Genomic DNA, 27,997 nt, shown 5'->3' on the forward strand with positions numbered 1-27,997 from the left:
CAACCAACTGCCGACACAAAGCCACAGAAAGTGTAACTGAACCGTTTTTATTTGTTAGGTTTTCAATGGAATAACATGAGGACTACACGAGGGCCTTCAGCGCCCCGATGACATGCTAGACAATAAATAGGAGGAACACACTGTATGTTAACTGTGCAACAGTCAGTCTCTTACACACAGAATGTCAGATGGTTTGGAGATGACCTCCATCATCACCTTAAGTTACGACTCCAGTGGCTTCTCTGCACGCACACACACGCACACACGCACACACGCACACACACAGAGGGTAAAGATTCCAGTCTTCATATGAAAAAATATACCAAATAATACCATGGTTGCAGTTAGCGCACTATATAACTGACAGTAAGCGTCACCGGTGTCTCCCAGAAGTCAGCTGCAAGGTGTCTAAAACAGTCTGACACACAGCAGGACTTCGTCACCAAGTACAGTTACTTCAAAATGTTCTTCGTTTAGAAGGAAAACCTGCAACTTTTACACAGATCCAACACTACACAGCATTTCCTCAAGTTGTTATCCCTACGCAACGATAAAAACAGGATACACTGGATTACATTTGATATTAAAGAGAGAAACGTGGCACCACGCTGGCCGTAACGCTGCCTAACTATCAGGGGATTTAAGCAGAGCAGCTCCCTTTTGAACATCTGAGACATCTTTCCATTCGCAGGCAAATAAAGCCTCAGATGGTGTTTCAGAAGCAAATGCTGCACATGAAGAGTTCATGCAGAAATGTGCACTTTGCCAAATGTCTGAAGCCCAAATCGCAGTGCGTCGACGTCCCGACAGCAGCGTGAATTTCTTAAAACATCTGCAAACCCGACTGACTTTCAACGTTCTGTGAACCTTCTGCTCGCCTCCATCTCACACACATCTCTGACTCTTACACTCTCCTGTACCTTCACTTTCCACATACTGTTTATCATCTGTGTCCCAGTCGCAGCACAGCGCTGAACCCAGCACAGCTTCAGTCGTGAGTTCAAGAGAAACGTCCTTCAAATTAAACCCTTTGTGTTGAGTTGGTCCCGTTCAACAGTATTTCCCATCAGTGTATATGAACAACTGAGCACTACACATGCAAAAAAAAAAAAAAAAAGATCAAAATATACATGTCTCCCTTTCATTATATCCTGTATACAGGAACAGACGTTATCATTTACATCATTAATGAAGAAAACAAAGCACAGACCATTAGAATTAAATCCTTAAGCTGAGAAACGTTAACACTTAAACTGGCAGCGTCTTTCAGTCTCCAGTTGTTTCCGTCCGAGCGGACAGTTTCCTGATGTCCCGGAGGCCCAGCCTCCAGATCCACCATGTTCGGTTCAGTTTCCGTTTATCTCCATGGGACCTCCTTTGGGTATGAGCAGGCTCATCCGGCCCGTCGTGCTGGCGGCGCTCTTGATCACCTCCATCCATCTGAGGAGACAAAAACTGCAGTTTTCAAACTGTCGCTGCACGACTTAAAGGCAACGCTCTGGGAACCACGAACGCATCACGTACCTCTCAAAGGTGTACTCGCTCTCTGCCCGGAAAAAGTAAACATGGGACTTGAACTGCAGTTTGAAGACGTACTCCTTGTGGATGCTGTCGGACTCCTCGGGGGTGCTGACCGTGTAGCCGAGCAGGGGGAGGCTGGCCAGCGGGAAGTCGTCCTGCAAACACAGACGGAGACGCTCTGTGAACACGGACCCGCTCGCCTCAGTTCCACGTCTTAAATGAAATCATGCACTTCAGGACGGGCCTGCTGACCTGGTGAGTCTTGTAGAAGAACAAGCAGAAGTTGGTGAAAACGACCCAAAGTTTCTGCCAGCCGTTGCTGTTCTTGAACTTCCTCAGGAGGTAACCTGAGAGCTGGTTCTACACAGAGCGAGAGCAGCGGACGAGAAGGTCAGACACAGAGAATCACATGATGGAACTGACGCTCACTGTAAACTGGTTTGTGGGTGTGTGTGACAGCCTGGTTGTGACGTACACAGATGATGTTTGTGTGTTAATCAGAGCTGTTAAAATGTTGATGCATGCTCTAACTTTAAAACTCAAAGTGGGTTCATTTGTTCAGGTTAATCACGTTTTCCTGTTCCTCTCGCTGGACATTTGTCCTTTCTGTGGAAGCTTTGCTGCAACTTCTGATGAGCCCAGAAGAAGAAGACGAAGCCGACCTGCATCCCGAACGTAAAGGAACCATCTCTACAAACAGGTCCACCAGAGCAACGAGCTAACTGTTAGCATAACTGACAGAGCGAACGTTTAAATAAAACGTTTTCCTTTCAATATTTCTGCAGCTCATCAGAACAAAGCAGGAATCTGAAGTTAAATACAACTGAATCGTCTTTCATGTTTGTGTTTAACATATTTTTTAATATCTGGAGGATTTTCAGTAGTGAGAAGATGCTGAATTATCAGATGAAAAGCGTTTTTATTTTTATTGGTTTGGTTGTTTCTACTCTTAAATTCTAGATTTTTTCTGTTTCCTGGATGTTTGTAAAGCACAGCACAGTCGGTTTACTTACATCTCAAACCTCAGGGCTATTTCTCCTTCCTTTATTTTATGATCATCTTTATTTTACTTTGTTTTATTGGCTAATTTTGGACTGGACTGGATGTTTTGGTTTCTGTGCAGATGCTGCAATCTGTTTTTATACCTCCTGAGATATGGAAGATAAAATATGACACATCAATAAATAAACCAGGCTGAAATCTCAATGAAACACTGACTGTGTCTGTTTTTCACTGAATTTCAACATGCGATTAAATACATAATCAGCTGTTTTCACCCACTGAAACGTTCTACTGAGGCTGGAGGGAGAACACACAGTAACTGGACCTCTGCTTGTAATCCATCACGACCGGCTCGAGTACCTGGTTCATGCGCAGGTAATCAGTGAGAGACAGGTTCTGGTTTCGGTACCAACAAACGTGTGTGATGGTGTTTGGTCTTTGGCCCTGACCGAGGAGATAACGAGGAGGAAGCTCTGGTGAGACGGCCGGAGAGCCGAAGACTGAGAGGATGAAGAGACAAAAGGAGGAAAGAGAAAGTGTTAGCATGTTAGCTCCGAGAGGAAGAAATGGGAAAGAAAGACGAGTCCAGATCTGTGGAGCCAGAATGTTAGTGTCAGAGAAATTATGACCGAAGCGCTCGCATGCACATCGCTGACATCCTGTCAGAGCACAAGAAAACGAGAACAGAGGCCTCCAGCGGTCGACTAGAAGAGAAACACAGTGTTAACAGTCAGCAGGAGAACAAAAGAGGACATGAGTGGAAAAAAGGGTTAGAAGGTGAAACACCCCAGACCAGTGAATCCACCTTCACAGAGGGGACGCAGGTCATCTCCACGTGAGCGCCTGACGTCTGCACATGTCTGCGGTGCGTGTGTAAATGGCGGTGTGTGTGCGTGTGTGTGGTCATGTGGGCAGAGGAGGAGTACCTCCACAGCCTGGCTGTGGTCAGACATGGACACGCTGGTGTTGCGGTGCCAGCACACGTGCATGGTAGTGTTGGCACGATGGTGTGTCTGCTTGTCCAGTGAAGTGCGGGAAGAGTTCATGTCATCCTCCGACTCCTGCTCCAGAGAGACCTCATCGGACGATCCTGGGGGAGGAGGAGGGGAGGAGGCGGGACAGGAAGTTGTTTGGGGGAAAGGGATCAACTGTACATTTGAGTGGATGCTTTAACCAAAGGACAGTCTCTCTATAAATGAATACAAACGTCACATTAAACACACGTTTCCACTCATTAAGTCCTCTCACTGCTGTCCATCTTCACATAAAACTGAGGTCAACAGAAGGTCTTACGGTTGGAGTGATCGCCGAGTCCAGCGTCGAGGAAGATGCTGGATTTCTCTTGTGACTTCTTGGCCATGTCGATAGCCATGTTCAGATCCTCGATCCACTTCCCCATCTCCACCTTAGAGCTGAAATCACACACACACACAGACAGAACTGACGCACACATGCTGAGAAGCTGTTTAAGATAAAATAACAAACAACACGATGCAACTGGGTGGTTTCTCTTGAGCTGCGCTTCTTATTACGAACATCATTCTTAACATGAAATAAGCAGCTTCAAATTATCCAAATTTATGTTTTTCCACAAGAGATTAATTGAAGCTTCATATATATCCACATGATATAAGTGATTCTCTGTATATCATTTCGGGAACACGACAGTTGAACTTGAAGTCCAACAGAAAAGCTTCACTCCTCACCTGGCAGCCACCACAATGGTCCTCTGAGCAGAGTAGATGGTGAAGCAGTGCGGCACCGACCACTCGTTTTCACTTTCCTCCACCTGCAAACAACAGAGGAATCCAGAAAGCATTGGCCAAACACTGGACGCATTCAGTCCCAACACATCTGTTAACGTACAAATGATCTGAGGAGTGAAGGGAAAACAAGAGTCTGACTGGAGTCACAGACAGACCTGCCAAAGACTCTACTGGAGCTCTATGTCTGTGGAGAGCCACGATGAGCTCGTGTCTCATTTAGCCAAAACACACCTATCAGTTTTGTCTGATCGTCACATCACTACGCCCTGCTTAAGTCTCACCATCTGAGACGTCCGTGGTTTGTTCGGGCTTGTTATACAACCACGAACGGCTGCAAGGACTGACGTGACTCTGCATCTTGAGCAATCTGCCAGGTGTGCTTTTTGAGTGATTTGTCTACACAAGCATGGGAGAAGAAGGGTAGGGTTTGGGCATCCAAGCTGGCAGAGCTCAGAGGACTTACCGGTGCATCCAGCACTATGAGCTGCAGCCAGGAGTGAAGCAGAGACATGCAAAGTTAGGAGACCCAGGCCCTCCCTTCTCAACACACTCAGCAGATCATACTGACAACACCATCACCAGAGCTGCAGTGGGAGCTGATGAAGGTTAGCGAGGGACACACGTCAGAGGAGGTGAACTGGAGCTTATATACTCACGATCATGCCGTGAAGGGGCAGCTGGCCATGCACTTTGAACTGATTGGTGGCCGTCACGCCTTTGCTTGTGTAGAGCAGCATGTCGGAGAACTGAAAAGACGACAGCGAGCTGTGAGTGTCGGAGCTTCGACTGCGGTTAAAGTGAGAGTAGTTTTGCACTAACCAGGAAAAACATCCTCTGTTGCAGTCCTTTCTTGGTGAGCTTGTAAAGACATCCCTCTCGTATGAACTCCTGAAAACACAAGAAGCCAGTCAGACCTGCGTGTCACACTTTCAGCCGGTTTCCCAGCACCCCCTGCCCTCCGCCGGGCGCCACTGCACTCACTCTGCCCGGCGCCGTTAAGTTCTCTATACCAATCAGGTCCCTCTGCAGCTCCGTCAGCTTCTGGAAGTTCTCCAGCCGGATGAGACTGCTCTGGAGCTGAGTGGCGATGTCAGCCACTTCCTTCAGAGCCTCTGGAAGAAAAACAAAGCGTGTGAGTCCAGAACGGTTTCATCAGCGTCTCTGAAACCACCTCAACAGGGAAGAGTCTTCTGAAAGCGTCTGGAGTGAAAATGAGTGCCGGGTCTGTCGCAGCGTGTCAACAGGTTCACATGACGACTTTACATCTGCGACGTGTTCTGAGACATTAACCAATAGGAGCACAGCGCTGTCGCCCCTGCACTACTGTTAACATGACAGGCAACAAAAGCAATGAGGATTTATTTCATGTCTCTGCAGCCATTCGACCGCGTACGCTGCGTCAGGACTGTACCGAATGGATCACAGTATGATGGTTGACTCACACACACACACGCAGGTGCACACACACACCTTCTGTCTACAGACTGGAAGGAAAAAGATGGAGTCCACCTTCACGGTCAAGGAACAAGGAAGCTTCCAGGTTCCCTTTCATTCATAAAACTATGACACATAAGTAAATGTCTGTTGTAAAGCCGCTCCCCGGCACCTTAATGACCACCTGTGGACGCCATGAACGTGATAAAAGGGGTCCAAGGTGTGTGTGATGACTGAAGAATTTATCACTATGATGACCTAATGTGACAGAAAGCAATAAAAATCTAATTTACAGTATAAGCAGTCTGATAACAGCTTGATCACATCAGGTCACCATCTTGTTTCTATTTGTTTGCTATGAAAGATGAACCGGAAAAACTGTAATATTACAGCGAGTCACAGTTCAGAGGCAGACAGTCGGGTTCAAAATGTACCGCCTGGACCTGCTTCGACCGTGAACGCTCTTTGTTTTCCTGTGCGATGTTTGACAGGAAGCTACGGGAAACTGACCCTTGCAGTCGTCGTGATCGCGGTGGGTGGGAGAATAATGCTTGCACAGCCTCTCCAGGATGAGCTTGTAGTGCATGAGGCGCTGGATGGGCTTGAGCAGGAATGTGTTGAGGGGCAGGTAGCAGACTTTCTGCAGCTCAAACTCTTTGTAGACCGTCTCCAGCTTCTTCAGCCTCTTGGTGGCTTTCTCCAGCTCCGTTAACACCTCGTCGTGTTTCTGCAGGTAGCTGGTGAATTCCTGAGGACACAAATGAACACGTGCAGCGTGAACTCCAGGACATTCTGCATTGAACATGTAAAGGAGAGCGAGGAGAGCGTCGTCACCTTAAGAGCACACATGTTCCTCAGCATCACGTCACCAATCCTCTGGTAGTCCCCTTTGACGTGAGCGTTAGAGCGTCCCTCCCTGAGGAAACAGGCAGATTATCACCTCACTGCAGGCTTCCACACAGTTTAACACAGAGGAAACAGTGAAGCAGCACCCACCAGAGAGCCAGCCTCTGGTCTAACTCCTTGAGGAAGCCTCGATGGAACTCATAGATGGGGTCGATGTTGGAGAAGAGGAGGGTCATCAGGCCTTCGGGCATGGCGTTTTCTTTGATCACAGCACTGCGGAACCACTGAGTGGGAGCAGGACAGGGACGACAGACCATTGGTGCATGCACTCTCCTCATGAACAGAACGCTTTGTCAACATGATCCAGGATGAAAAAGTCAGGCTTCCTCAAAAACCACAGGAGCCAGAACAGACTCGTCTCAGAAAGCACGAATGATAGCAAATTAGCAATATTAGCGTTAGCATCCACAGCAGAAAACAAGCGATCATCAACAGTCAAAGTCGTGTTTCTTATTACAGATACAGCAAAACTACAAAGCTGATTCCAGCGAGTCGTGTTTGTCTTCCGTCACTGTGGCTAGACGTGGACTTTAAAGCTGAAATATTAATATTGAGTGGATTAGACACACTGTCAGTCAGCAAGAAGAGAGGACCACCAGAAAACCTGGATGATTGTTACCTACTTTCTGTAAAGAGGAGGGATTATGTGTCACAGCCAGGCAAAGAGGGGAGAGCGACTCATGTTCCACTAGGTTACACTGTTAACAGCAGTCAGGTTGGGTCTGTGTCTCCCCACTGGGTTTAGGTCCAGCATGTGTCCGGGTCCCATCTTTCAAATAATAGACGGATCCCGTTCGGTTCCAGGTTGTACATTTCAAGGTCTTTTTGTGTTCAGGAGCAAAATTTTTGGACCTCTACTGTCCTGTAACTGTGCTGAGGAGTGAATAATGTGCAATATTTCTATAGAATATATTTCTAAAAACTGACAATTCAGGGTCAACTTGGGAATTTCTGGTTCTCGTACAGCCTTCAGAAATTGTCAACTCCGGCATCAAATCTTGAAGAGTTGCAGGCTAAAAGACCGCTGCTGGAAAGAGGCTAAAGCCTGAAAAACCTTCAACCGATGACTGATGAACATTTAGCAGATCTTTACGATGGGAAAGGTCAATCTTGTGCATTACATAATATCATTAAAGTGACAGCCAAGAGCCTGCTTCCATAGAAAGTTTAAAAGCATTTTGTTATCCTTTGAACCACATTGTTTCAACATCGTTTTGCACGTCTTTGGTAAATCCACACTAAAAAGCGTTTTTAGAGAAACTCACCACAGTGATGACCTCGAGGTCCTTCAGGTACGTTCGCTCTGTGGTCAGAATCTCTTTGGCAATGAAGTAGGCCTTGTCGGTGGGATATCGCTGAGGAAGAGGAGGGACATGAGTTTAAACGCTGAGTGATGGACAACATTCCCACCATGAGAAGAGCTTAACCTTTCCTCCCTCTCCTCTGACACACTACAGAAAGTTTGAAAAAAGTCGCCCTTCAGTGATTTCTACTCTTACAAGGGGTTTTGAGGCAGGGGGTGGAAGGGTGGCATGTAAGCAGTGTACCTTCCTCCTGCCCTCCTCCTCCTCCTCTAGCCTGGCATTGCTGCCCACCTCGCTCAGGATGGGGCTTTGCAGGGGCGACGGGGCCTGGCCCGGCAGGCTGAGGGTCGACATCTGGAAGGAGGGTGAGAGGCAGAGGGGGCCTTTGAGGTTGAGGGGCGAGAGCTGAGGGCTGTCCACGACTGAATCTGTGGAGGAAGGACGACAGAAAGAAAAAACACTGGTTTAAAATCGTCCAAGTCATAAAAATGACATCCTAAAGTCAGATGAGTGTCAGGACAGTGAAAAGTAAAGTCACAAAGGTTCAGGGACTCGAACAAACAAACTTAACACAATCTGTGAAGGTGCTACGAGCTGCATCCAGTCAAACATCGAACAGTAAGCTTTGTCTTCACCTAACCTGTTTTTCCACCATTATCCCATTTCCTCTCCGAAAAGTGGAGCACATTTTAAAAGACAAACAAGTGAACGGTTCATCACACACGTTGGCCACAAATGAAAGGGGAGACGGCGGAGCGGACCAAGGCGAGTAATGGTTCCCACATTTTTTCCCCTGCCATTGTTTTCAGAGCCCTCTGCAAGAAGGACAAATGATTCACTGCCAACTTATACGAGCCCGCTTCGTTTCAGAGGACGGGCTCGGCTGCTTTTGTTCTGCTTGTGAGCTTTTTGCTGCACAACAAATCAGGAGACAAAACAGGGAGATGAAACGCCGGGCGATCCTCTTTTCTGAGTCACAGGTCACCACAGCTGTTCTTCCACTTCTAATAGAGAGAAAAAAAAGGAGCGGGGGAAGGCTGGGAGGAAAAAAAGTCACGGCTCGACCCGGAAATAATTGCTCACGCTAAGACTTATCAGGAATGCGGCTCGTCTGGAGGGCAAACAGTTGTTTATAGTTTATGTGAAGTGGCCCACGGGGGCCGACATGAGAGGGGAGGAGGACGGACGTCGGGCTCCACAGCAGGAGGACGAGGTCCGCTGTGGAATGACTTGGCACAAAGCCTGTCCAAACAGGGAGCACACACACTCAGCTGGAATTAGGCTGAGGAATCTTGTGTACGAGGCCGACCCAGCCCCCAACGACACGCCAGTTCGCTGCCTCGATTAGAAAACGACGGCGTGTGTGTTGACTTGTTGCATACAGGCTTCTTTTTCTGATCCGCCGAGCAGCACGCCACGCTTAAAGAATAATTAACTTCTCCTGAGGGACATGTGATCCGCTCATTCACACTATAAAGGGCTGAGTTTGCAGTAAACTGCTCCGGCCTGTGAAACCAGCTTTTAAAGACTTGATGTCATGAGTTGGTCCTGAGGAGTTTCAAATGCTTTGGGACATGAAGCTAAAACAGCGCACCTACACACAATATTTTCTGGTTTCTAAGCCCCAAAACCTCAAAGGTTTTTTTTCCTCTCTCTCATGTCTACAACACAGCCGTAAGCGTTTGGTGTGAAGACAGCGGTAAATGATCTGGACAATCTTTCATTCTGGCCAATAAACGAACGAGTGTCACCGCTGAGGTTTGTGTTAAAGCAGCTGAAGGAATTACATCACCATCGAGTGTTTGATCTCAGTCTGAATCCCAAAAAGAAGTTTAAGTCTGACATTCATGGTACCCAAAAGTGATTACTTTATTCTTGAGAGTAAAACATACAAACATTAAGTACAGGTTGTTTATAATAAGTCAGTATACATGTTCAGGATTAAGTGATGATTACTTGATGCCTAAGTGCAGTTAGCTTAGCTGGTCGTAACGGTCAGCCCTGTCGGTCGTTGAGATGTGGGAAGAATCACATGGCAGGAAAAGACTCAAGGTGAAAATAAGGAAAAAGCCATCGAGACAAACCTTGATCAGATCGACCAAATCTAAACGGTCTGCTGGCTCAACTGATGGCAGCGGAAACAGAATCATGTTCCAAACTCTCCAAGGTGACACAGAAACAACTGTTCACACTCGAGGCTGAAGAGAGTTTCTGTGAGGAGAAAAATAAAAATGGCCACCTGCCATCCTTTAAAATGACAATGAGAACTGTGAGTATTTAACAGTTGTCTCTTGATTGCTAAGCTCTTGATTTAATTAGCCCCTTTTTCCCCATTGATGCTCACCGGACACACCTCACCAGGAGCGTACGCCTGAGATGCACATGAAGGCACGCTGCATGGACAGAGTGAAGGTGCTTTAAGGCACTGCGGTGCAAGACGAAAAGTGACGAGGACAGAAAGCGCTGCAAAAGCCGAGTGAAGTCTGCCTTCGTGCGTGAAAAATTTAATCAAATCAGAAATCCGGAGAAGAAAATGACATCAGTTACCAAACGCTGCTGATCGGCTGATATCGAGTCAACATTCGCTTTTTTGTTCTACGGCACAAGTAAATTAGTTCTAACGCAGACTGGACGAGGTCAGGCACCACAGATCCGTCTCTGAGGCGCCGAGCGTTGTGCATGCTAGCATGTTAGCAACTCACCACATGACAGCAGCCTTTTGTTCCTATACTTACAAAACAATGTGACAAAAATCCAGCTAACATAAAAGAGAAATTCATAACTAATGTGCAAAAGACCCCCGTTTCCTTCCAACACACAGAACAGCGTGTCGTCAGCACCCTGAAGACAGCTAATGCCAAAACCCCAAAACACGCCAAAGGCCACATGCCAGAAGAGAGACGAAGCGACATCCGTCTCTGATCGTGGACGAAGGCTTCAGTAAAGCCTCACTGACTAAATCCAAAGGGTTTCCTGGAAGTTACTGAAGGTTTCTCACGTTGAAAAGCGCTACATCTCGATGCTCTGCATTCTGAGTGTTAATAATCAGGAAGTGTCAAACACTTTTATACAAGCTGTACTAACTGTTGCACAAGGCCTTACACACATACATGTAAGAGGATACATTCATTTTTGTAGAAAGTGGTGTTAACAGTGAGCTTGGCGGCTCATCAGCACACTGCTTACATTCTTCAACTGAGCTCAGCATAAAGCAAAAGTGTTAGTTGGTGTCTGTTTTGGTGAAATAATTTTTTTTTTTATCCTTCAGACATCATGAACCTCCTGAACGTCTGCTGTGAGGACGCTGACTTCAGCCAGCAGGTGTCAGTGAAGCACACGAGTGCAAACGGCTCCGTGGCACGTCCTGATTTTTAGAGGATCACTGAACCTGGACGACTTTCAGATTTATTTTTACCCTGAGATTGGACACGTTAGATAAGAGAGCGATTAATGATTACCGTCTACTGGGAAAACCGCACAAGAAGAAGAATCTAAGAAATGAGAATTTAAAGCCAGATGATGATGATGACGATCACTAGTAATGAAAATAGTAGTTAAGCATTTGTTAAGTACTCTGTAAATTAAGGTAACACATTTCTAAGCTTACTTATTGGTCAAGTGAGTTAAAATATTGGTAGAAATCATCATAAAAAACTCTACATTAATTACAAATTTCCTTCTTTAGCTACTTCTGTTTCATTAAATTGAAACTACTGAGCGATCAGATCAGAAGGTCGATGCAGAACATCATTTTTCTGACATCCTGAGTTACATTATGTGTTCAGAAAAATCTAACAAGACATTCCTATGAGTACTAATGAGTACATTAGAGTTTAAGGATGTGAAGTGTGCATTAAAAGATGTAAAGCTTCAAAAGTAAAAGCACAAAATGTTTTGCATTTCCCCAAAATGCATCAACATTTGCTCTAAAAATGAAAGAAGACTATTTCACTCGAGAGTGTCGTGAAAACTGAGGCGAAATCTTGCCCAGTTTCATGAGAAGACGGAGTGATTGGAAGAAAAAAGCACCACAAACTGACACCACGTCCGATCACTGACAAACAAAAAGACGAGCTGCCGCAGAAAACCAACGTGCAGCAGCAGAGGAAGCACGTGACAGTTCACAAGTGAACGCTACGAAGACGTGCATCAGCGCAGATGAGTGCAGGACGCCAACTGCACCAGCTCCACAGCTTCACCGTGAAACCATCTTTGTTATTATCTGATGATAATCTGAAGCTCTGTGAGAAGGACAAAAGACGAAGCTTTGTTTGCATGAAAGAGTGAAGGACGTCGATGCTGCTTATTATCATTATTAATTACAATTTGTACAGCCCCGGACTGAGGCCTCAAGTGCTACAAGGATACGTGATTTACATTTTAACGTGAGGGGGTCCTGAGGGGTCTGCGAGCGCCAAAGCCTGCAGGTTGTGGCACTGAAGGAGGAACCCCTCCAGCCCACTGCTCCCCGTCAGCGGATTACTGTAAAACAGGTTCTGCTCGGGGGGGAGGACGCTGTCAGAGCCCCAGTCGGAGTCTGAGTCCGAGGTGCCGTTCCCGGAGCCCTCGGTGGCTGTGGGCGGGTAGCTGAGCTGCTCCAGCTGCTCCACCAGGTCACTGAATTGCACAGCGGAGCTGCTCTCAGATCGCACAGAGTACGCTGGGAAGTTGACCATGGAGCTGGCCTCTGATTGGATGTCAGAGCCTGGCAGGCGAAGAGAGGAGGAGTCATTGCCTCCGTAACCCACGGACATGGACTCGCCCGCAGAGCTGAGCCCCAGGTTGTCCAGGGAGCTGCACTCGGAGCGGTTATTGACCAAAGAGCTGGTCTCTGAATGACCGACGATGCTGTCAGGGAAGGGGTTAGTGTTCCCGTTCAGGTCCTCAATGCCCACACTAAAGATCCTGTTTTTGCTGAGGTCAGACTCCTCGACATAATCAAACTGATCTACTTTACCATCGAGCCCAAAAGAGAAGGCCTCGGCCCCCCCGCCGTAAAAGGAGATCTCGGTGGGATCGTCATCTATGAACTCCTCGGTGACATGCAGCGGCGAGCTGGACATCGAGAACAAGGGATTCTGTTTCGTACGCAACAGCTCGGCCTCAAAGGCCTCAGGTGTAAGGACGCCCTTCCTCTTCCCTCCACCCCCTCCCACCGAGCACCCGGTCCCCCTCCTCCCACCGTGCTCATGATCCTCATTGCCATTTTTGGAGGGCTGTGACTGGGAAGTGCCGCTCTCTACACACACAAACAAGGGGCTGCAGTGTCCTGCTGCCTGATTGCTAGGGGCACCTTGAAAAGCGTAGTGAGACGGGGGAGCAGCCTTGACAGGATCTTCCCTCGGAGGGCTGGGGGGTCTGGTGGCTTGCAGAGGGGACTGAGGCTGCTGCTGCTGGTGCTGGTGCTGCTGGGGAGGCGCTGGAGACTGGCTCAGTGTGGACAAAGGCTGGGGCAGAGGCTGGAGTTCAGTTCGCGGGAGAATGCTTGAGATGTGTGTTGGGTAGAAGGACACAGCAGCAGAGGAAGGAGAGCCTGGGGCCCTGAGACTGTCATTGAATGACAAGCTCTGAAACAAGTAACAGACAGGACAAGGAAGACAGCCATGGAGGAAGGAGAAAGAGGACAACTGTATTACTTCATTCATTAGAGCACAATATGTGGACTTGTCTGTCATTTCTTGCACAAATGCATCATCCTTGCAGCACCACTGACCTGTTTTGGCACGTCTGTGGCGAGGGAGCGAGCAGACATTCGTATTTTACTGTTCCTCCTGCACAAGAAGCAATTCAATGGCAGAGTTATTGTCATGAATGCAGCAGGGAAACATTTCTGAGTCAACACTTAAGAAGAATTAGTAAAGCAAACAGCTGGTCTTCCCTACACACAGTGTGCGTACTGCATATGGAAACACACACCTCTGGTATGGCGTCCTCTTTGCTCCGTTTTCCCTGACGTACTCCACGAGCTGCTTCTGGGTCCTTCCACTGACGGAGAGAGTTTTAATCAAAACACTGAATAAGAAAACAGCTGAAACAAGAAACCCAGAGGTTCCTCTGAAGAAGCATTAAAGCTGACACATGCCCTCGTCTTCGTGTCGTAATCTATCACCTGTATCTGAAGGAAGAGCCTCTGGTGAAGAGGATAGCTTTGGATTTGGGCTGCGGTTGGTCAAACAAACGGAAAAACGAGTGGTATTCCACGCAGATCTTCCAGAAGATTTTACACTGGTCTCGACTGGCCATCATGAACTCGAGTGTGTCCTGATGGGGCCCCTGAAAACAAACGCAGAGAAAGAAGTCGCTCAGTGAAACTCCCTCACGGCGGATGTTAAAATAAGACATTAACTTCTGAATAAGGCCGTGAATCTCCTCATTGATACGTACGTGAACCTCTGGGTGGAGTTTGATCAGGAACCGTTTCCTCTTGAAGCTCAGTTTGCGAATCTTGGACCAATTGAAGGTATTGATTTTGGTGCAGCCCTGAGAGAAAAAGCAAAGAGAAAGAAATTAGCTTTGGCAGCACCGTTAGTGACTCGCAGTCAAAACCACAGAAGAGGCGGCTGGTATGAGAGCAGCAGTCACCTGAAAGACCTGAAGGCCCATATGAGAAACAGCCAGATTGATCTTGGTGCCTTCTCGGTCGGCTGCCGGGTGGAAGCGCACGCCGTACATCTCCAGTTTACGGGCGATCTCCAGGATTTGGAAGTCTGATTCAGCTGGAGTCTGGCCCCTGGAGCGGACAAAGACACACAACATGTCCTCTTCACTCGAGCGACATTCACGGCGTGAGCTTGACTGAGAACACACAAAAACTCAGTGCTGATCACGTGCAGGAATTCTTAGTGTAAACTGACCAAAATTTAATTCAATCTCATCCAATAACAGCAACATCCTGTCAACAGCAGAGGAACTGGCCTTCTTCTGTCTGCACTGGATTCCAGCATAATTACTGAATGCTTTAGTTGTGTTGATAATCACAGGCGGCCAGGCCTTCGCACACAGAGCAGTGTGGAGCCTCGTGTCCATTCTGCTTTCTCTTTGATTTAATTCAAACAATCACGACTCACATTTGGAGACGTGTGTCCTTAATTCTCTTATAACTTCCAGGATTTGAGAGGCATCTTATCTAAAACCATGTGATTACAACCAAACAGTATGTTAGGAGGACATATCCATCCAATCATCACCACATTCTAATTTTGTTCATCCGTTAAGCGGTGAAATCTCCTTAGGGCCCTCCCCTGCCCCACTGGCCTTATGGCTAATAGACCGGCCAGAGCTGGGGATTAGGCCAGGGAACTCGCCGCTTGCGCTTCCACACTGGCAACCAAGGGAAGAGATTAGCAAAGGTCTTTAGAGCCACCTAATACACTGGGTTGAAAAGAGCCCCTATTGGCCACAGGACAGTCCTGAGCTAACAGCGAGGCTGGTGGTGGGAAAAGTGCAGCGAGTGGTTTTGTCCGAGCCGGGACGGTGGAGCGGGGTAAACCCTCTCATTATGGTTGTTTAGCAAGAACACAGTTGTCTCGTTCAGTTACCTCGTCATAGTTAACACTAAACATTTGTGTTTAAAGCCACATTGAAAGGGGGCATAGACAATGTGCCACTGTTTATAAATTCCAGAAACGGTGATTCGTGTGATGCCTTTTGTGGGATGTGAATCTGAGACGGCCGAAAAACGCTGGAAGTGGCGACGTGCAGTTAAGACTCAATATTTGTGGTTCGCTCAACGTTTATCTAAAAAATGTTCAGGAAAGAGTGGCTCCAAACGTTCAGCTCGCATGAATCCACAAGTCAAAACAAATGCACTCACTCAAAGTGGGTTTATGTAAACTCGGGAGAACCTGCTTTTTTCACCACTTCTTCTAACGGCGAGTGTTGCCCAAATGTTTCACTGTCGCTGCTCAGTGACACCGCTCTGCTGCGAAGCTGCTCGTTTGTGACTTCCACTGCATTCAGAGCAGAGAATCACTTTAACCCACAATATTACAGACCTCGCTCCTGTGAGAGGGCCGAGCTGTGTCCACGTCACAGAGTGAACTGGCTTCAAACTGACTTAACGTGTGCTCAGGAGTAGAGAGAAATGAGCCACTTTTACGCTGCTTACTCTGAAGAAGCTGCTGTTTGTGTACCTGCACTCCACAAACAAACAAATGTAACCAGAGCACAGCACTTTTATTCTAAGTTTGCTATAGCTTAACTGGCATCAGAACAAAAGAAAACCATGAAAAAAATGTGAACGGTGCACAAGAGAGTGGAGCAGAAGTGCCCAGTCAGCAGCTGCGACGGAGCAGCCTGCTGGCAGCCGGGCGCTGGGCTGAAGCAGCTGGAAGTCGACTGACGACGTTACTGAGGTTAAGGAAAGGCTGAGAACTGCTGGCTCAGATCAAACTGCCATACGTCCTGACTCACCCTGTTCAGAGTGCTTATGCAGGATTAAAAAACTCCAAATGATCACACTTTTATTTATGTTTTACGCAGCGTCTCGGGATGTATCACGAATGAAAGGACAGACGCACCCACAACCGAAGAGGCGCAGACAGGTGATGGAAAGACAGATTCATGATTAGAAATACAAACATGACGTCACACAACTTTAGCTAAACATGAAAAAGGAGCAGGACAGAGCGGGGGGGCTTACAGGTGCCTGCGGTGGAGCTCCATGATCCTCTCTTGCACCTTCTCTTGATAAGGCAACAGCTTGTTTGTCCTCAGGAAGTCTCTGTCTGCTGCATCATCGTAGTCGCCGATCTCCGCTGTGGGTTAAGGAAGAGCAAAACTTCAGTTTCTCAGCGCACATCAAGGTAAACGTGTCCTCTGCGAGGTCTACCGACTTTATCCTGAGTGTGTGCAAACTGGTGTTAAAAGGATTTTAAACCACCGACACTCAGTATGAGCTGCACTGTTGCTTCAACTGTTTGACCATTTTGGAGGCTGCAGCTTGTGGTGCTGTTGTATTATACTGCATTACACTGACAGGTGTGTCTATTATTTTGTCCACCCCCTTTATATCTATGAAGACAAAATACATAAACACTTCTCTGTGTAATGCAATACAGAGAAAAATAACTTAGCTTAGCATGTGAATCCCTGTATGTGTGCATTAGCGCGACTGTTTGTGTGTGTGTGCTCCATCAAAGCCGCCTAATGCAACATGCTGGAAATAATGAAGCATGACATTGAAATGGAGCCACGGAGCGAGTCGGCTTAATCTGGCACAATATATCTACATCGATTACGTCCCCGCCAAACAAACAAAACGAATACTGCAGGAAAAATCTCAGCTGAAACCTACACTGGACCAGGTGAGAGGCCAGCAGGGCTCCAGTATTTTCAGTGCAGATCAACCTGCCCTCCATCAGATCTCTTTTCATCTGCAGCGAGAATAAGTACCTGTAAAAAAACACAAACACAGGCTTAGTGTTCATCTGTTTATGCTCGTGAAAAGTCAATAAAAGTTAAGTTTCACGTCTGTTTGTTTGGATTACAGAAAAACTGCTGGCCCACTTCACATGGAACTTCATTAACCCTGCAGAACAAATGTCAAACATCTTAGACTCCTGTAAATGGTAATAAAGCTCAATAATGGCAAAACATAGTCAATTACACAAATAGGATGACTCTTCATCACGGTACACATTCACAGCACCAGCAGCCCTGGAGGCCGACACATCAGCTGCTCAGACTTCTACAGAAACCAGTTGTTACTCGGTGGTTTCATGGGAGAACTGGTATAATTGTAACACAAACTAAGGTGTGGCTTCGCAAACAGAAATACACACGTATCATTCATCTATGTAATTACACTCTTACTCGCATCCACATGTGAAACTCTAATAGTTTTGGAAATACATCCACACATGGTCGCTGTTCTTGCAGATTTGCACATCAGAGTCTTCGCTCCCTGTCGGCCTTTCTAATATAAAAACAAACAATAAACCTTGAACTGAAATTCTGCTCTTTGTAGTCTTTTTATTTCTTTGACTCATGAACATTTTCAGGAGAGGAAATATCATGATGCCCTGAAAACCAGAATCATGAGCTTCACGAGAAGAGGAAAAAAACCATCGTTCCTAAAGCCGCTGAGAGGAAAGTAATATCCAGTAGGAAATGACAGTGACTGACCTGGTGTACTCCTCCTGCAGCTGACCGGGGTCTGGAGGAAAGAATTTCACCGACAGTCTAAAAAGCACATTTGCTGGTCCTGAAAAACACGAAAGCGGATCGTCAGCGCACGAATCCTCATTAGGAGCTAATACCGAGCTAACGCTAACGCTCACTTACTTCTGACTTGCTTCATGATGGGTTTCGTAGGTTCCAGCCAAACCTGAGGAGAAAGAAATACGATCTTCACAATATTCTGAGAACTTTTTACAGAATGTGACAGGTGGTGACAGCTCCACCCTAAATGACGCCTCGCTGCACAGTGATTGTACGTTGTGTCAGCGTGGAGATGATAGCAGAGCATGAAGCAATGCTGTGGGCAAGAAGTGGCTCCACGCTCTCACGGCAGGAGCCTGTTTGCCCTCTTCCATCTGGGCCTGATTGAGCGAGGAATGTGTGCGATCCAGACAGATATATTGAGAAACTGGCATCAGCTGATATTTGCCTGAATCCTTCTCTCAGCACACACTGTACGCATGAAACTATTTTGATTATCAATGAATTGTTTCAGACATTTTAAGGAGCAAAACATTTGGTGGGTCCAGCTTCTCAGGTGTCAGGATTCTCCCTTCGGTACTTCATAGCAGCCTGAACACTCAGTTCTTGGGTTCTGGACTGAGGGTCAGACAAAAAAATGCTAAAATTTGGGACTTTTTTCAATATTTTCAAGATGAAATGATAAATGGATTAACTGAGGGAACAATACTAGTGGATCAAAGTAAAAAAAAAATCCCTCACTCATGTAAACACGACGTTAAGTGGTGTCATTTCTCTCAGAAAGCTGCAGCTGGACAGTCTATTTCAAACATCATTGACTCCTCTAAACTGACATTAGCAGTAGGTCCAAACATCCCATAATATGTGTTTTTAAGTTCATGACTAAATCTACTTTCCTACAATCAGCAAAGCACAGAACTTTGGTAAGATGTGCCAAACGAACCAGGATACTCACTGACACTTTAAAGGTTTCTGAGTAGAGTTACAGGATGTTAAAGGTGTTACCTGATGCAGGTAAGCAGCAGCTGACACACCTGGTATCAGCTGCAGCTTCCAGACACCTCTGCCTGCATCTGATGGGTTAGCTCAAAGCTAAAACGAGGCCTCTGTACTTCTTTTTGGAGTAATTCGACTCTCATACGCTGCAAAGGGACGGCTAAAGAAAAACAGAGCTGCAGAAGTTGAAACTATTTGACCTTTGACCCAGACTGCCATTTACCTTTTGGGTTAGAGACATTTACTTCTTTATATTTACTGTTGCCTGCTCTTTAAACATGGTGCTAGGCTGATGTGAAAGCTTCTTTAAAACAGGCAGCTGAACATACTGAGCGCAGGACGACTTTCAGCGCTAAACAGCGACTCGTTCCCTTTGAAGGAGACAAGCGGCGTGTTTCACGTCTCTTCTCTCTGCTTTACAAACAGCTTTGAGCTGTAGGTGGTCTTGAATTCCACTTATGTTTCTGGAAGAATAAAACAATGGAAAGTCTGACATTTGTGTATGGGCACGTGTGCCAGATAAGTTAAAAATATTCCTTGATTATACAGCGCTCAAGTCCAGCAAAAACAACACTACATCACTGCTGCAGAAAGCTAACGAAGAGCAACTGATTGGCTGAGAAATGACTCAGAGTTCAGCTTGTAGCCCGAGCCGCGTCACGCTGTCATCGGGCTTTGACCTTTGAAACTCCGGCTGCCTTCGCCGCTCAATTCTTCCATTTATAATCCATCTGAACGTCCGCTCCTGGATATTCATGAGCGTCTGATTCAAACAGGAAACAAAAGAAAACAGTTGCTGGTATACGTACCCAGTTCATCTGCATGTTCTGAAACTCCAGGCCAAAGTAATCACTCTCCATGAGGTTGCCTCTCAGGAAAACCTCAGAGAGGAGGGTCTGTCCAAAAGCTTTTGGCTGAGAGGAAAAACAACAGAGGGAAGGAATGGTTATTATCGTTACTACGTCAACACAGAGATCTGAAAAGCCCACTGAGGACACGTCTCAATGGAAAGAGAAACTGCGCTGTTTAGACTGAAACAAGGCTGAAGAACAACAGCTGATCAGCAGCAAAGGTCGATGGCTGGAGCAGACCGAGAGCTCGTTTTTTCAGGGGCGAGGGGGGCCGTGTTCAAAGTGGGCGCAGGATAACCGCCGTCTGTCTGTGTGGTGCAGAAAATATTTGGCATCTGTAAATGATCCACTTCATTGTGTGTTTTATGGCCGCCGATGTTCCATCTGTCAATTCAAATAGTTGCCTCGACTTGGACGAGAGAGCAAACTGCAAAAACGTGTCCTACTGTACGCTCGCCGTTATCCGGCTCCGGACCGAGCGCAGCAGAGTCACAGGCAGGAAATCTGGTGAAGTTTACCTTCTCAACGCTCTGGGGTTTGTTTTCACTAAACGAAGAACTAATTACTATGTACTAAGAACACACTGCACTTGAGGTTTGGAATCCTAGCCTGTGACTTTTTGAGAAAATTATAGCCTCAAACATCTGGTTGTAATGTAAAATAGTATTTTTAAAAGCCTTATAAAAAGAACTGCTTTGCATTGGCTAAAGCGAAGCATTACAACTCGCAGAGCACCAGGAGATTTACTGTCGTTAGTCTTTTCATTGCTTTGATACAATCATATGTTCTGCATTCACAAAATCTATAAATTGCAGGTGAAACCTACTGACACAACATCCATAAATTTAGGAATCTGCTGTAAAATTCCCTTTTTCCGTGCATTTACAGTGTCTGATTACAGCCGATCTCGAGCGCAGAGCAGAAACCGGTGTGTTAAAATACTTTGTCTGAGTTGTCTTTGAGCGCAGGCCAAACACAGTGTGCAGGCAGCATCGGTGAGCGAGTGAAGGCATCAGGGGCCAAATGTAAGGAACGTTTTGAGGCGTTCTGCCTCAGTCTGACGTGTTCTGTGAACGCCGGTTCAACAGGGAGTCACTGTAGGCACAGACTGAGCTTCAAGCAGATGGAACCAACGTCTGAAGTGCTTTGTAAACAAAGTTAGTCGAGCGAAACTTCATCTTCTCTGTGGAGTAAGACAGTATTTACATGCATAAGTTTCCCTTAAGGGTTCACAATGTTAACCTCCTTCAGATGTTATTTATAACAAAACCAGGGTAAACTCAGGCTAACCAGCTTTGGAGATGCAGCGATGTGAATTTTCAACCCTGATACCGATACCTGTGCTTCGGTATCGGCCCATGCTGAGCACTGATCTGATGACGAAGCTTTCCTGACTTTATAAAACTAAATGTAGCAAATAAACACATGGATATAAAAGGACTGAATTGTTATTTATTAAAATAATTGCACCTGATTGGCCCCCAAACCAGCTATAGGAGTCAGTATCAAACCAATATCAGTACTGTTGTATCTCTAATCTCTAGGTTACCATGTACAAGTATATGAGTTTAATCACTGCTCTGACATAAAAACGAAAAATACATCCACCTCTCAGCTTCCCTAAAATGTGTCTGTACAAAGCTGTGAAGAACTACAATGCAGGCAACTGGTTTGACAAGAAAACCAGAGACTGACGGCAAATTAGAGGAAACCGTTTACAGATTTTCCCTTGGTGTCGCAGTCATGAGCGAACTAGTCCGTGTTGACTGCAGCGCTTTCAGACGCCCCTCCCTGTGTGTTACTCATTAACCCTCTGCAGGAATGTAGCGCTGCATTCACGGCGCTCTCGTCTCGAGGCGGAGTGAAGTCCTCCTCTGGGACGTTCGGCTTTATCTTCCACCATCTGAGAGGGAGGCCTGGCATTTTCACAGAGGTCTATTCGCTGCCAGACAGCGAGCGAAGAGGACGCGTTACTACGACTGTAAATCACAGCACGCGATGCAGCTGCAGTGAATTATGCACAGGATCAATCCAACTGCACATCCACAATAACTCCTACATGGAACTTCACGCCAATGCAGACATGTGCTGATGAATTCCCTTCAAATAACTTCCTCTTTGTGCTGACCGAGTCGAGTTATCTGTGAGTGTAATCGGTTACTGCACACACAGTTATGACACCACTGCAGAGATACCACCATCTACATATGCTCGGCATTTCAGCGTTGAAGGGCAGGAACAAAAAGTGAGACGAGGGAGAAATAACGCCATGTGACAAAGGCAACGAGGCAAACCTGAACTTAGAGCAACAAAACGACAGAGCACACGTAAACTTCATAGAAATGTAAAACGTATACGATCACACACAGGATGTATACGATCCCACTGGTTCATGCTGTTTTTCCTTTTCAAGTCCAATAACTGATTAAGAGAAAATTAAATGACAATTTTGTGGACTGATTGTTTAAGATGTAACAAAAACACAAAGAATTTCCTGTTTCTAGCTGTAACTTTACTGCTTTTCTGTGTTTTATGTTACTGCGAATTGAAAGGTTTGCGTACGGGCGAGCAGTATCACGATATTTCAGGATATTTCTGCAATAATAAAATTCTTGACAATATGACAAAATACAGAGGACAACTTGCCAAAGACTTGACGATACTGTGCTGAGTCAATGCAGTTTGTCTGCTTGGTTTAGAGCGAACAGCTGTTGAGCTCTCTGAGAGCGACTTCTGGCTCTCGTCGAGCTCAACCGGGTTCTCCTGCTTGAAGTGGTGAAATAAGTTTGTTATATTAAACACTTTTTCAGCCACAGTCTTCCTGCACTTCATTCATATTACTGTGGTTTATAACACGTGATCTTTTGTAACTGAACCACCTCCACGCTCCTGTAGTCGCTCCCCTTTCAGGATCTGACTCCATCAGCAAGGAGCCGCTAGAAGCCCTACTTTAACTTTCAGCCATGCTTGTTGCTGCTGTATGAAACCAAATATCATGATTCTTATAAAAACATATAAAAAATTACACCTGAATTATTGCGAGTTAATACGGTAACTTGGGCTGTGGGACGTTTTATAGACTAAAAGATTAGAAAACACAATTAGTCATCCCAAAATTAATGCTAGACAACACATAAAAAAAGATTCTCCTCTTTTCAACATTTCCAACCTCGTCTTCCACCACCATTTCTCTGAATCGAATCTGCATGCCGTCACAAATCAGCTGCTACATGTAAGGCCGCCTGGCGTTTTTTAGCTCCAGCACATCTGTGATGCGACAGCGAGATCACATGCAGTTTGTTCACACCCAACTTGTGGGATGGAGCGCAGTCTCATCTCTGAGCCCTGCCATTAAGGCAGGTCAGTGGGTCACCCAATCAAGGCCTGACAGCAGCAGGGATTATGGCAAACAGATGTTTCTCTGGGAGACAAATCTTCTCCTGTGTGTGTGAAGTGGGGAGGGAGGGTGGGACTGCAGGGTTTGAAATGCAACCAGCTACGAGGGGGGACCGCCCTTCCCATGCACAGAGAGGAAAACAACAACACAGGTAACCCAAATATCATCCAGCCCAGCTCAAGTCCAGGGCCTGGGCGTACCTTGCGGGACAGGTTAAACGTGGTTCACAGCAGCTGATGCTCCCCAGCTGCCGGTGAAGGGCAGCACGCTTTAGCAGAAGCTCTTTCTGACGGCAGGGGGGTGTTGGGGCTTGTATCTTGCACAGTGGGATGGACATTGTTTTGGCCTTGCCACCAGGAGATTTCCTGCTGACACACATTTTAAAGCTCCGCACCCCAGTGGCCACTTTCACAAGTCTGTGAGGAGACGTGTCAAAGATGGCGGCGTTCCTCTGATGCCTTTCTTCATGGAAACTTCATTCTAAATCACCAGCGCTGATTTCTTTTCACTACCTGGGGCTTAAGGGCACGTACATGGGACAGCTGGCCACAGCGTTTGTTGGCAGATAAACGGCGGTAAACAGGATCAGGTGTGTTAGTGCACCTTCTGCTCAGGTCACAGGTATAACCTAGATACCTCCAAACCAAGCCTGCCAAACACAGGGAGAACTGGGACCTCCTGAGTGTCAGCCAATTACACCCAAAGGCAAAAGAGAGGAGAAAAAAAAAAATCAGACCAGTAACGACAGGAGAGATCAGTAATGTGCAGAGCAGAGGATTGTTTCTGATGTTAAACAAGTCCTTGGAGGCCCGGCCATTAAATTAGCCACTTCAGTACACAGTGGGACAGTGTGAGTGCTTTGTAGAGCTGAGTGCTCAGCTGTAGTAGCTGTAATGAAGAGCAAGAGTACTCCTTTTTTTTTTGAGCCGGCACACGAAACACAAGCCCAATTCAGCTCCATTACACAAATACACTTTCATATTATCCCCAAACTGTTCTGGTCTGATCCAACTTTGCCTCCAAATGTTACAGAAATATCAAAACACCACGTAAAAGTATCCTCCTTCACACCAACACATTAGATTAAGTTAGACTAGTTTCATCTGACAACAACAAAAAGTGGATTTCTGCTTCAGGCCAGTGGCTGAAATTCCAAACTTTTCAGCAGGACTTCACCCTGAGCGCGTCCCCTCCCCCACCACCCCGACTCAAACTTTGTACTGGCTGTGGCTGCTCCCTCTGAACTGCTCTTTTAACACCAGGGGCTGCCCCTCCGTCTCCCCCCAGCCCACTTGGTTGTCAACCTTGCTATTTATGTGCTTGTTTGCTAACACTAAAGCAAAGCCTGGCCGGATCCCCTCCCACCGACGCCCCGACTGTACTGCGTTTTCACACAGCTGAGATCCGCATCCCACCCTCGGCCTTTTTGCGAGTTTTGAGCTGGAAGTTACGGCCAGCGAAGGGGCTGGCTGTGCCGGATAAAAGGAGCCTGTGTTTCCCTGCCCTGCCGGCCCTGCCTCTCTGTCCTGAAACCACAAGGCCGAGCTTTCTCCTGCGCTGGCTGTGGGAGGGGCCTGTGGACGAGAGCCATGCAAGCAAATGTCTGCTGATGATGACCATGCCAGGTACCTGCAGCAGACGAAGGCTGCAGATCAAAGCACGTGCGCTCTGATCTGATTTGTCAGGCGCAGTTGCAGAATAACGACATTATGTGAGCATACATACGCGTGTTCTATCACATCACATGTTCCTGCGGTTCTCCATTAGCATGAGATTAAACCTGTAATGCAATAAGTTGCAAAAGTACAAAGCCAGGAGCAAGTGCACAACGGAGCAGAACGTCCACTGCTGACGTGTTTTACTACACAGTATACAGTGAGAGTAGCAGGTGAAGGCAGTTTAGAAAGACTGTACACAAATGCATAAGGTATGTGAGCAGCTGAGCAACCAAAATGCCACAATGAGGGGAGGCAGTTGCTCGAAGGCCACAACCATTTCAAACATTCAACGCTGCAATTTGGGAGCTATTTTTGCTTACAGTGTGTACGAGGAAAAACTACAATTATAAAGGCGGAAAAGTTCGGCCGCTTCATTCGTTTTCTTTTCAGCAACTGTGGGCCCACAGACATAAATCTAATAATGATATGTTGGACCGGCGGATCTTTTCAGTGAACATAAGGCAGGCGGTGGATGTATATTTCTGCAGCCGCTCTGGACAGAGACATAAGCACTACCCCCCCACAAGCCCACGACTGCAGGGTATGAATGAGCAGAAATATTAAGCAGTTTTGGACAGAGAACAACAGAATCTCTCAGAGGCCATCTTGTTCTCAGCTAACTGCAGTCTGCTTGACAACAGGATCGCCGTCATTCCCCTTTTGCAGCCATGTATTTCTGTCCGCCACCTCCTCTCAACACCAGGTCCAGAGCTTACGTTGAACCCTCCAGGCCGAGTTCAGACGTCTCTCAATAGGTGAGGCTGCATATCTTCCTTAAACTTCTTAAAAAAGAAGTACTCTAAGTTTCTGTTCCTTGACACCGAGCAGTGCAGGGACCCACTTCGCACAAATTAAAACTCGTGTCTGTCACATTCTATTAGGTTCAGACTTTGAGACGACATATGGTGCATAAGATTATGAAATGTCTGTCTCAGCAGTGGCCCCACGCTACATCTGCCAGAACCATTACTGCTGCGACTACATGAGGATTTAGAGCAGAGTGTCTACACAAGTTAAATAACACTAATTTATTCTAATAGAATTAGTGGCCCATAAGTCCAAATATATTACACTGCAAATTAAAAGTCCTCCATCGATCAGCCGTTGGCTTGGTTGTTTGTTCACTGTGGAGACTCCACTTTGATATCTGTCCCGCCACAGAAAAGACAGGAAACTTGCTCTGATATAGTGACTTCCTTATTGCTTCCTATTTGCCTTCTGAATGACTCCAGCAGCAACTTGGCAAGTAAACACGGAGAAAGCACTGGAACAAAACGGGTCCAGAGGTTTGTGTGAATCAACTAACAATCTTTAAAAAGGGTTCACTTCTCTGCAAAGGAAATACAATGAAAATAAAATGACAGCTATCACTCTTGGATATAGATTCACTCGTGTTAAATTGTAGATCAATTCAGTGTAATAAGAGAGTCACATGACAGCAGACTGAAAACGTAAAGCCTGGTTTTGATCATGTAAAGCAAAACCCATCAAAGCAAGTCTAGTCAAGCATCCTCAGCACTGAGGAATACACAGGTTGCTCAATCAAAACGAACAATTTCTGTTTCCATTGAACACCCACACCTGTAAATAACTCTGTTTAATTAGACTGTAAATGTAAACATGTTCAAGCTTGACTCCTGGATGGCCATATTATCCACCTCCTTGATGATCGAGGCTTAGGAACGGTACACCAGTACGACTCGGGCCTGGAGCAGAAATCACAGCTAAGACACTAAAAAGTGCCCTGGTGAGTTACACTAAGTTGTCCGAATAAGAAGCATTAAGGAGGAAGGGATTTCAGCAGCAAAGCCATGTGGCAGCTGTCACAAACCCAAGCCACACGCAAACCAGGACATACCCACGACTTTAAGGTAAGATGCAGCTTGCTGTGCAACAAACCGCACGCTGACCACGGCGTCAGCACCGTTAAACACAGTGAGGCGGTGCAGCGTTTGAGGAGAAACTTACGTCGATATCAAAGAACTCCTGGGACTCGTCCAGCCCCTGCACACGGATCTGCAGCCCTCGCCCATGGCTTTTGCTCCCGCTCATCATGTTGCCCCCGAGGCTCTGGCCCGGCTCCAGGGTGCTGATACCAGCATTGAACTGGGCTCCCAGCCTTGTTCCAGGGGTCTGCAGGACCCGGTACGAACCCTCGATCTCCCCCATTTCTGCTCTGAGCGGCTCCCCCTCCTCACTCCTGCAAACACAGACATCATCATCAAACATGGGGGAATTCACGAAGCTTTGCTGGTGGGAATAAAGTCTCTGTGGTGTGTTGTGAGGACATCTGTCATGAAACTAGGGCTGCAGGTCGCCTCCAGGTGATGAGCTGTTCAACATAGCTTCTGCATGTTTCATTCCCAAAAAAAAGCAACGCTGTCTGGAAGCTGTTTGAAGGCATGTGAGCCTCATTCATATACGTGCCGCACACACAGCTGACAGATCTGAGACCAGCCGCTGATATAAGCTTTCTGTGCGGCATTCAAGGGCAGCAAAGGCTGCAGTCTGCCAGAGGAGACGACCTGAAAGCACAGAAAGAAACGACGCCGAAAAGATTTGGCGTTCAGGAGACTTACGGCTCAACTGGGCCGAACTGGGTCAGACGTTTCTAACATTTCTAAAGCGAGAAAAAAAACAACGAAAAGACACTCAAAACTACACGAAACCCTCAGAAAGTTAAAGCTGAGGTTTATTTTCCTCTGGAGAAACCGAGCTCAGTGGACACTCGACCACAAGCGAACCGAAGTATTAAAACTCCTAAAAACGAGCTTTCCCCTCGAAGAGTCGCCACATTAAGACATCAAAGCACGACAAAATCCTCATAAAACAACGTAAAACTCACCGTTTCGCCCGTATCCAAACTAAACGCTAAAAGTTTGTAACACCGAAAGGACACTACTCCCGTCCATGTCGTCCAACGGAGTGCGCACTCAGGCTC

At 46.6% G+C, this 27,997-nt stretch overlaps 1 protein-coding gene across 4 annotated transcripts; it reads right to left on the minus strand.

Moving 5' to 3' along the window:
• Positions 1-26: 26 nt before the first annotated feature.
• On the minus strand, positions 27-27,997 carry farp2 (FERM, RhoGEF and pleckstrin domain protein 2). 4 transcript variants are annotated; one of them, XM_076726671.1, is made up of 28 exons: positions 27,902-27,981; positions 27,025-27,256; positions 19,900-20,004; positions 18,218-18,260; positions 18,059-18,137; positions 17,229-17,326; positions 16,575-16,689; positions 14,516-14,663; positions 14,318-14,413; positions 14,043-14,206; positions 13,850-13,918; positions 13,647-13,704; positions 13,227-13,500; positions 8,225-8,361; positions 7,895-7,984; positions 6,720-6,853; positions 6,558-6,639; positions 6,234-6,471; positions 5,271-5,401; positions 5,109-5,177; positions 4,946-5,035; positions 4,753-4,773; positions 4,230-4,312; positions 3,817-3,935; positions 3,450-3,613; positions 1,774-1,881; positions 1,525-1,676; positions 27-1,440 (listed from the first exon to the last, which is right to left on the minus strand). In XM_076726671.1, the coding sequence occupies exons 2-28, from the start codon at positions 27,223-27,225 to the stop codon at positions 1,347-1,349; spliced, it is 3,162 nt and encodes a 1,053-aa protein (XP_076582786.1). In that variant the 5' UTR covers positions 27,226-27,256; positions 27,902-27,981; the 3' UTR covers positions 27-1,346. The 4 variants fall into 4 exon arrangements, with proteins under 4 accessions (XP_076582786.1, XP_076582782.1, XP_076582785.1 ...); XM_076726667.1 differs by having other exon boundaries at positions 8,177-8,361; XM_076726670.1 differs by lacking the exons at positions 3,450-3,613; positions 4,753-4,773 and adding an exon at positions 2,884-3,023 and having other exon boundaries at positions 8,177-8,361; positions 27,902-27,997.

This window comes from Chaetodon auriga, chromosome 3 (assembly GCF_051107435.1).
Source record: "Chaetodon auriga isolate fChaAug3 chromosome 3, fChaAug3.hap1, whole genome shotgun sequence".
Lineage (NCBI taxonomy): Eukaryota > Metazoa > Chordata > Actinopteri > Chaetodontiformes > Chaetodontidae > Chaetodon > Chaetodon auriga.

What these genes read in the sequence shown, in the direction of transcription:
- farp2 (XM_076726667.1), bottom strand. Translation starts at nt 27,225, where the DNA reads ATGGGGGAGATCGAGGGTTCGTACCGGGTCCTGCAGACCCCTGGAACA. An exon ending in GGCCTCTCACCTGGTCCAGT is followed by an intron (nt 16,690 to 17,228) that starts GTAGGTTTCAGC and finishes CTTAACCCACAG; the next exon opens with CGGAGATCGGCGACTACGAT. An exon ending in ACTCGGCGATCACTCCAACC is followed by an intron (nt 3,614 to 3,816) that starts GTAAGACCTTCT and finishes CTCCTCCCCCAG; the next exon opens with GATCGTCCGATGAGGTCTCT.